The sequence below is a fragment of the Echinops telfairi genome, unplaced genomic scaffold, assembly GCF_000313985.2.
Source record: "Echinops telfairi isolate 266 unplaced genomic scaffold, ASM31398v2 ScPeMD7_7461;HRSCAF=8499, whole genome shotgun sequence".
Lineage (NCBI taxonomy): Eukaryota > Metazoa > Chordata > Mammalia > Afrosoricida > Tenrecidae > Echinops > Echinops telfairi.
Genome location: NW_022111361.1, coordinates 428,435 through 437,673, shown reverse-complemented (window position 1 = coordinate 437,673; position 9,239 = coordinate 428,435). Strand labels below are relative to the sequence as shown.

Sequence of the window (9,239 nt, the reverse complement as noted above, 5' to 3'; positions counted from 1 at the left end):
CTTCGACACCTCATGGTTGCATAGGCTGGTGTGCTTCTTCCATGTGGGCTTTGTTGCTTCTGAGCTTGATGGCCACTTGATTACCTTGCCCAATCCTCTTAAACCAAAAAAAACCCAACTCCCTGCCATCAAGTTAACACTGACTCATAGTGAGCCTGTGTGACAGGGTAGAACTGCCCCTGTTGGTTTCCAAGACTAAGCCCTTTAGCAGAGTAGAAAGCCATATCACTCTTGGGAGCAGGAAGCCCCATCTTTCTTTCCAGGGGAAATTGGTGGTTTCCAACTGCTGACCTTGAAGTTAGCAGCCCAACAGTAACCACTATGCCACCAGAGTCCTTTGCCTCAGTCACATTAGTGGATAACAAACCCACCTAAACGTTTGGAAACCATAGCTGGAAGGCTATACTTGTGTAGGCAAACTATCTGACCACATTGGGTTATTACAAGTCATATTACATTAAAAACATGATTTGTCTTTGGGTCAAAACTGCACTCACTATGGGGGGATGTACACTTCTTACTTCATTCCAAAATGTATATATAAATTTCAAACAAATAGATTATATGTAAGTGTTTACAATACAGGCCAGGTTTTGACGTGTTAACAGTTGGACTGCAAATCTTAAGGTCAGAGGTACAAACCCATTAGCTGCCTGTCATGGGTTTAAAGTCTCAGAAACTCTACAGCAGTTTTATTGTGTCCTGTCTGGTGCTTATATGTCTAACTCTACTTGAGTTTTAAACTGTTTCTAAAGTGATTGTACTATTTATAGTTCCTCTAGCAAAATAATCTTCAGTTTATAGTAGTTCTTTATTAGTCCATTTAAATTGTTTCTATATGCTTTAGTTAAACGTAATCATCTTTTTTTAAAATCATTTTATTAGGGGCTCATACAACTCTTATCACAATCCATAAATACATCAACTGTGTAAAGCACATTTGTACATTCATTGCCCTCATCATTCTCCGAAGATTTGCTCTCCACTTAAGTCCCTGGCATCAGGTCATCATTTTTCCATTCCCTCCCCGTTCCCCACTCCCTCATGAACCCTTGATAATTTATAAATTATTATTTTGTCATATCTTGCCCTATCAGATGTCTCCCTTCACCCAGTTTTCTGTTGTCTGTCCCCTAGGGAGGAGGTCACATATAGATCCTTGTAATCGATTCCCTCTTTCCATCCCACTCTCCCTCTACCCTCCCAAGTATTGCCACTCACTGGTCCTAAAGGGATCATCCGCCCTGGATTCCCTGTGTTTCAGGTTCCTATCTGTACCAGTGTACATCCTCTGGTCTAGTGAGACTTGCAAGGTAGAATTCGGGTCATGATAGTGGGCGGGTTGGTTGGGGGGGGGTGTTAAACCTAATCATCTTAAAGGTTCGCTGATTTATCATTCTCCTTGAATGTCTCACAGTAAGGAATTGATAGTTCTATATGTTGTGAGGTAGGGATCCAGATTTTTGTTTCTTCTTTTTGACATTGTTGTTCAATATCTATTTAAATTATAAAGTCATCTTTTACTCATATGTCTGAAAATTAAGAGTTTTAGATTTTATTGCTCATGTTATAAACATGTTTTCCATCACTCCGTGCAGGGACCATTAATAGTATTAGGAACTCTTTGTTAAGAAGAGGGACAGAACAGTAACAGCATCTGGGCCTACAGGAGGTGTATTACTCACATTGTATTCTCTCACCAGCCTACAGGTTTGAATCACCAGCAGCTCAGAGGAAGGAGGAAGAAGTGCCTGATTTCGTTATTATTTCTGGGATGTCTTCATGAGAGATTGAAATTTGTGAACATCATTAGAGCTGATCCAGATAAGACAAACATAGAGCATCCCAGTTGCCGGCAGTGTCCTGAGGACCAAAGAAAATGACCAAGGCTCAGGTGATTTTTATATGTTTTATCCTTTTCTGTATTTCAAAGTAGAATTGGAGAAGCCTATATAATACTGATTCGTTTCATTGGAAAAGTGGAAATTTGAAGTAGTAGAAGTTAGAGATAAACTTTGATTTTCACTTCAACATTGGACTAGAGAAGATTAGGAATATATTGATCATAGGATTAACACTAAACTATGAACATTGAACATCACTGATGATTCTTTGGCTGACTTTATCTTTCAACTCACAATTCATTATTCTAAGGCCAACCCATGAAAATCATTCAAATTAAAAGATATGTCTTTTTTTTAAGGATAGTTCAATAGGACAATTATCTCTAGGAGAATTCAGTATTCCATGGAATTTTTGTCTGAGTCAGTTTCTTTCTGCAGGTGATGTGTTATATAATCTTCCAAACATCCGCATTCTCATGAACGCATCTAAAATGGGCCTTGTAGCAATAGTAGTTAAAAAATGGTTGACAGCTTCTCACCTCCTCTAACTATCAATGTTGGAGAGAGAATCGACTATCAGCATCAGCCCTGATTCATATGACGCAGAACTTAAACATATCTGTACTCTCCAATAGTTTTCCAGTTATGACACCACTTATCTTTACCACGGTCCTCTCCTCAGTTCATTAATTTTTTGCATTGGTCACGTACAGATTACAGTCCAGAGTCACAGGTACAAGTTTTCTTTAGTAACAGAATGTAACTTGGTTTCAGAATCAATAGGCTACACACTGGGATTCATATTGAGGAAACAAGTCGGCAGATTTGCCCGTCTTCAGGCAGGCCTGTTCTCTGTGTCCCTCTCAGACATTTTGCCCCCTGAAGGTAGGCTCATTTCTTAGTTCCTTCAGTGTAGGCTCCTCTCAGCTCTTGGGGTTATCCTCCTCTTGATCTTGCCTGCCTGTCCCACTATCGTAGCTGAAAAGCCCTTTCTGGACCTGTCACTGTGTCCCTTCTGCTCTGGTCATTACCTCCATTGGTACAGCTCTTGACCCAGGAATAGTACAGTTCATTGTGCAGGAGCAGGAGTAGGCCAGTCCCCATGAGGTAGAGGTTCAAGATGTTCCATGATTTGCCCTGCACCATCTCACAGAACTAAATAGCCATCAAGTCAATAAATACCTCTTTAAGATATGGAAGCTGGTGAGCCTCAAATCCATAGGTCAGGTATCAATCTGGAGAGTTTTCTTTAATGTGTTTCCAAAGGCTGATGAACCAGATCATCCGGTCAGACAATAGTCCACTGCGCCACAATGTCAAGTTGTTGAATCTGGTCAGATAGTATGTTCCAGTGGGTGAGGAGCCCAAATGGGAAGGTCACACAGCAAGATGTTGGCTGACAGTGGTGGGAATTCTCAAATCAGGTCACCCAGGTGGCTCCCAGTTGCAGGAATGTCAAGGAAATAGCTCATGCATTTCTGAAAGCTGGAAAATCCCTAATCCATGGGTTCATTCTGAACTATGTGGCTGCAGGGGCTAACAAAACCAAGTCAACAGGGCAGATGACAGGCCAATACCTCACTGTCTCTTCTCAACCATGCCTGCAGGCAGTTCTCTCTCCCTTTTGCCTTCGCTCTTGATATGATGTCTTCTTAGCCCAACGTAGCACCTTCCCTGCCTAGACAATATTAGGAGGGCTCCAGAGGTCTACCCAATGGCAAAAGAACTAGGAGGGGCCCCTTGGAGAGCATGTGATGAAAGATGGCATGTCCAAGAGGACCCTGGAATTAAAATTCAGGCAGTACTGTCCGAAGGTGGCTGAGAGAATTTGTCCTACGGTAGACGAGGTGCTTGTCCTAAAGTGGCCTCTAAGAGCACAGAAAGTTAGTCTGCACCCAGGAAGGGAGACTTTCCTTTGATCTTTCTGTTCTTGGTCCTAAGTTGTAACTTCTTGTTCCTGATCCTGAGTTGTGCCTTGTTCATTAATAAACCACTTTGATCTATGAGTTTTGTGTGGCCATAGCAACAGATTATCAAACCCACAAGAGAGACAGAGAGTGGTGTGGGAAGCATGACTTGTGTAAGAATTGGCAAAGAATGTTGGAGAGCTGAAGTGTGTTTGACTCCCTCATAGGGATCAGCTCTGAATTGAGCCTGATACCTATCACCACTGTAGGTACAGAGCATCTCATAATGGTGATACTGCTAGGATTCCTAGTTACATTTCACAACGGACTGTTAACTTGTTTGTTACTATAAACAAGTATGTATTTATCTCCTGTGTGTGAGTAAAAATGTGAGTTATTTCTAGCTCATTCAGGAAATTTCACTGCTACTCAAAATTCTAATTTTATGAGTGGGTGCATTATTGTTGAGGCATGGGTGTCCCTAACAACCGAATGAGTCTCAGGAGTGACTCTGGAAAATATTAAAGACACACAACGGGACACAGGGGCTCCTTGTCTCATGTCAGGACAGAGAGAGTGGATGTATTTCCCAATGTTTATGCATAGTGGGGCTTACAGGTCTTTCATAAGGCATGCACGCCATACCGTCCACATATACACAGTCAGTGGGTAATATCATAAGTGGTAACAATAAAAAATCAAGGAGTTACCATCTTGACCTAGTGATAGTTGATCTCAAACCCACCCTGAGCCCTCCCCAGGCATTTGCTACATTTATGGAGGGTTGGCTATAGACCCTGATTGCTCTGATCTACAGATCACCTTCAGGCACAGAGAAGTAGCCAGACACACAAATGATTCACCTACAGTGAACCCTCGTTTATCGCGGTTAATCGGTTCTAGACCCTACCGTGATAAATGAAATTCCGCGAAGTAGGATTCCTTATTTGTAAATCAAATATTTTCGTAGTTAGAGCATAGAGGACATGAAAAAACACCCTTTAGTCACCATTACACTCGTATTACCCAATTTATTAAACGAAAAAGGGAAAATACAGTAAAACATTTTGGACGTTACAATTATCATTTATTATTTATTATATTATTTATGGCATCTAGTTTACAGTATTGCATATTTCACATACAGTATTATTATACATAGTTCTTACAAATACTGTAATCAATAGCCTATGAAATGACTTAAGGGATGTACTCTACAGGTGGGTCGCCGTCTTTTTCCTCTGAAGGAGCGGGTGTAGGCAGTGGGTGCTGTTACGCAAAAACCGCGATAGAGTGAAGCCGCGGAAGTCGAAGCGCGAAGTGGCGAGGGTTCACTGTACTATGGTAGCTCCTTTAAGACTGCTCCTTAATGGAGGACTATTGCAGGTGCACATTCTTTGGCGTGGAGAACGTGTATTTGAAAACATTTCTATCTCAGAACAATGGAGCTCTTTCTCTAAATAGTGCTAGTTTTCTGTGCCCGTGGTTGCAAGTGTAGAAATAAGGTCAAATACTTTTTACCAGGTCCTCAGTTTACTACACACTAGGGAATACACCAGCACAGAATAGTTTTTATTACTGTTTTGCTTTCTTTACTGCAAGGTATTTTGTAAAGATCTTTAAATGGAAAATACTTCATTAAATAGACTCCTGTTACTGCAGGAATCACTGACATTCAACGATGTGGCTGTCAGGTTCACCGGGGAGGAATGGCAGCTCCTGAACCCGGCTCAGAAGATGCTCTATCAGGATGTGATGTGGGAGAACTATCGCAACCTGGTTTCCATCGGTGAGGAGAATTCCTATTTTATGTGTCCATCTTTGCAGTGTCTGTGGTGTTCTCATAGGTAGATTTGCATTGCATTCTCTGGTCCTAGGTTACCGTGTCCAGTCTTCTACCCTTGAAAGAATACCCTTTACTTTGTTGCTTTGAACATTCTTTCCACAGAAACACAACATTCTGCAGGCTTCACAAACCTAAGGTTAATTTTGGGGTGGCTAAGACTTTGTAATTTCTCATGAACTGGTTATCTAGTTGGCACCCCAGAAGCTTTCTCTCAACTGGAACAAAGAGAACAACTGTGGTCTGTCCTAGGAAAAGAGCCATAGTGGAATTTTTTCAGGTGTGTGAGCAAAACACCTTCAGGGGGATTGGCTGGGGGAGTTGATTCAACTGGGAGAAGGCCTCACATCCATGAAAGGTATCGGATAATACCTAAAAGTGTGTGCCTATTCCAGTGTGAACCCTCGCTTTTCCTAGAAGTTTAGAAAAATAGTCCAGCCCTTCTGAGTTTAGATTTCTATTTATTTGACTTGCACTATGTACATTTGTTTCCATAATTTTCTTTTTTGAAGATTCTCAAACCTTTCCCTCTTGTATGACCTACCTTCTATGAAAGCGCATCTTGCAAGCCTCTCTCCAAGCACAGAACTGTGAATTTGTAAGTGCCCTCTGAACGCAGCACACACCCCCTATTGAGTTAGAGTGGATGTCCTTTGTCGTGTGCATCCCCCCCTTGGGTCTTGAGCTCCCACTGCAACGTGTCTCCATTGTGCTTCCTTAGTCCCCCTTGGACTTTCTCTAAAGTTTTGGTTTCCATTTTCTCGTTTGTTCTCCTAACCCTGGAAAGTTTTCTTCATTCGAGTGATATAAGTTCTGTCTGTTTTCTAATAGAGATGGTCAAATTGCCTGCTCTGTTGCAATTGCTTAACAGACATTATTCTATATATTTTACTCCTTTTGGTTAAACATGTTTATGACTTCTGTCATTTTCGGCTATCTAAGATCATCTTCCCAGCAAGAAAATTGTTATCAGCTTAGAATCTTCTTTAGCACCGTACCTTCAGTTTTTTTTCCACCTGTAGGATTTTCTTTAAACTTGTCTGCTTCTCCAATAATTTTGTAAGTGGGAATGGCATTTTTAAAAATCATTTTATTGGGGGCTCTTACAGCTCTTATCACAATCCATACACTCATCATTTGTGTCAAGCACATGTGTACATATATTACCATCATCATTTAAAGTACATTTCCCTTCTACTTGAGCCCTGGATGTTAGCTCCTCCATTTTCTCTCCCTCCCTCACACGCCCTCACTCATGAACCCTTGATAATTTTAAAATTATTATTATTTTTAATGTTTTACATAGACCACTGTTTTCCTTCACCCACTTACCTTTGCTGCTTCTAAAGAACGTGTTAGCTGTATTTTCCAACGCTGATTTTTTGGTTGTTAAACAATGGCCGATATAGTCCGTACTGCTCTCTCCTTTTCTGTGTTTTGAGTAGCCTTTTGGTTTCCATATGCGTGATGTCCTCTGTGTCATCCTACAACTCATTTGGTCCTCAGTTACTAGGTTTTAGTCATCAGTCCTTTATTCCTCAACTTTATTTGTTAGATAGTTTCTAAGTTCAAGTGAATCAGGTTACTTAGGCTATTGTGGACTTCCTTGAACTTTTCTTCATCTTCAACTTGGATTTGAGGAATTGATGACCTCATTTTGGCCTTATTTTGACTGATGAGCTTCTCCATCATTTCTTTCCACAGATGTGGTTGATTTTATTTTCATGTATTCCATTAAGAAAGGTTTATATGTATAGTTTCCATTTCTGTTGTTTAATAAGGAATTTGTTATGAATTCATTAGTCTCTCAAAATTTTTTTGTTAATCTCATGTGTCATTTCTATCACTAAGGCCCCATTTCCCAACTACTGATACTGTTTCCAAATTTTGCATTCATTATTGTATGATTGCATGGTCGATCAATTTCTGGCTGAAAACGGCAAATTTTCAATATATATTTTTAAGTCATTCCATTCCATAGTTCAATCGCATCAAGGAGTATTGTAGTTACTACCACAATCAGTTTCAAAACATTTTCTTTCTTCTCGAACTCTTTGATATCAGCTCCCCCCCCCACCCCCTTTAATTTCTTTACTGTGGAAAACAACCTGGATGAAAGTGTAAGCAACCTAATCTCTGTACTCCTGCCCACAGGGCTTGGAAGACCAGTGCTAATGCTAGAGGAAAACGTCCACAGTCCTGAGGATATAGATAAAGCTGATCATGCACAGTCTCCAGATAGAGTTTTCTCCACAACTGCCCTCCATTCCGATGCTGGGATACAGCTGCCTCCTACAGGTGCCTGCCATCTGGGTAGTCAGCTCAAAGATTCCTAGCTCTAAGAGCAACCAGGTTCCCTTTGTTGCTATCACTCAAGGAGGCAGCTATTCCTTTGTCTCTTTTATGCCTTCTGGATGAGTCCTAGGGGATGCTTGTGTAATTGAAGGGCAGAAATAAAAAGGCAGACAAAAGTATTTAGTTGCTCATCTCCTCCATGATGCCAGGTCTGAGCAGGAAAGAGAGAATGTTTTGTCCCAGTCCTACCCCCAGCACTTACCTGCATAACAAGGTGGGCAGTATCTTTATCCTGGAGGTCCCTGAGCTCATTGGTTGAGTAACTGAACACCAGTGCTGAGGGCAGGTAGAGGGGCGTGACTGTCCTCTGAGCGGGGAGAACAATAACAACATGTCTGCTTTTATAGATGAAGCTGGCAGCTGATCGTAACTAGCCATGTGCTTTCATGAGGTATCATTAAAGTATCACTCTAATGGAAGGATATTGTGGGGATGATGGGCATGAATTTTAATTAGGACAGTGGGACTGGGACTCTTCTCCAACCCAGACATGTGAAGGCCTCCCTCCACCCGGAATCCTGACCTTTCAGGCATCTTTCATCCAGGCAATAGAGAATTTGTCTGCATACACGCTCTTCCTGGTCCTTGATTTCCCACAGCTTGCTACTTATAGTGAAGTGTTCTCCTAAAAGAGTTGTTCTCAGTCTTCCTAATGCTGCTACCCTTTAATTCCGTTCCTCATGTTGATGTGTCCCCCAACCATAACATTTTCATTGTTACTGCATAACTAATTTTGCTACTGTTATGAATTGGGCGACCCTTGTGAAGCAGTCATTCGACCCCCAAAGGGGTCATTACCCACAGGTTGAGAACCACTGTCCTAAAACAATCAGGATTCACACTTTGTCTGTTCTGTTGCATATGTGCCAGCTGGAGGCTTGCAGGCCTCGCTACTATATAAACTCACTGTTAAATGACCTCAGTCTCTTATTCGGTATTGCACATCAGGTCCCTGTACCCTTACTTTGCTGTCTGCTTTATCTCCCTTAATTTTACACACCCCTCTTAAGGGCTGGATCCCACACTTCATGTTTGCTATGACAATGCAAAAATTTAAATAACACTTGTAGTAACTGGTCTTGCTTGCAGGCATATGAATGTTAACCTACCATTGAAACATTGTACTTCAAGAAAGATCTTTCAATGTACTTAAAAAAAATCATTTTATTAGGGGCTCATACAACTCTTATCACAATACATACATACATCAATTGTTTAAAGCACATATGTACATTTATTGCCCTCATCATTCTCAAAACATTTGCTCTCCATTTAAGCCCCTGGCATCAG

The 9,239-nt window shown here is 41.2% G+C and overlaps 1 protein-coding gene across 1 annotated transcript in view; it reads left to right on the top strand.

Moving 5' to 3' along the window:
• Window positions 1–9,239, top strand: part of LOC101659585 (zinc finger protein 2 homolog) — a 17,685-nt gene that overhangs the window by 2,452 nt on the left and 5,994 nt on the right. The window contains exons 2-3 of the mRNA XM_045300192.1: window positions 1,704–1,894; window positions 5,414–5,540. Coding sequence (XP_045156127.1) covers window positions 1,880–1,894; window positions 5,414–5,540 — 142 coding nt within the window. The 5' untranslated portion in view covers window positions 1,704–1,879. The remainder of the gene's footprint in view (window positions 1–1,703; window positions 1,895–5,413; window positions 5,541–9,239) is intronic.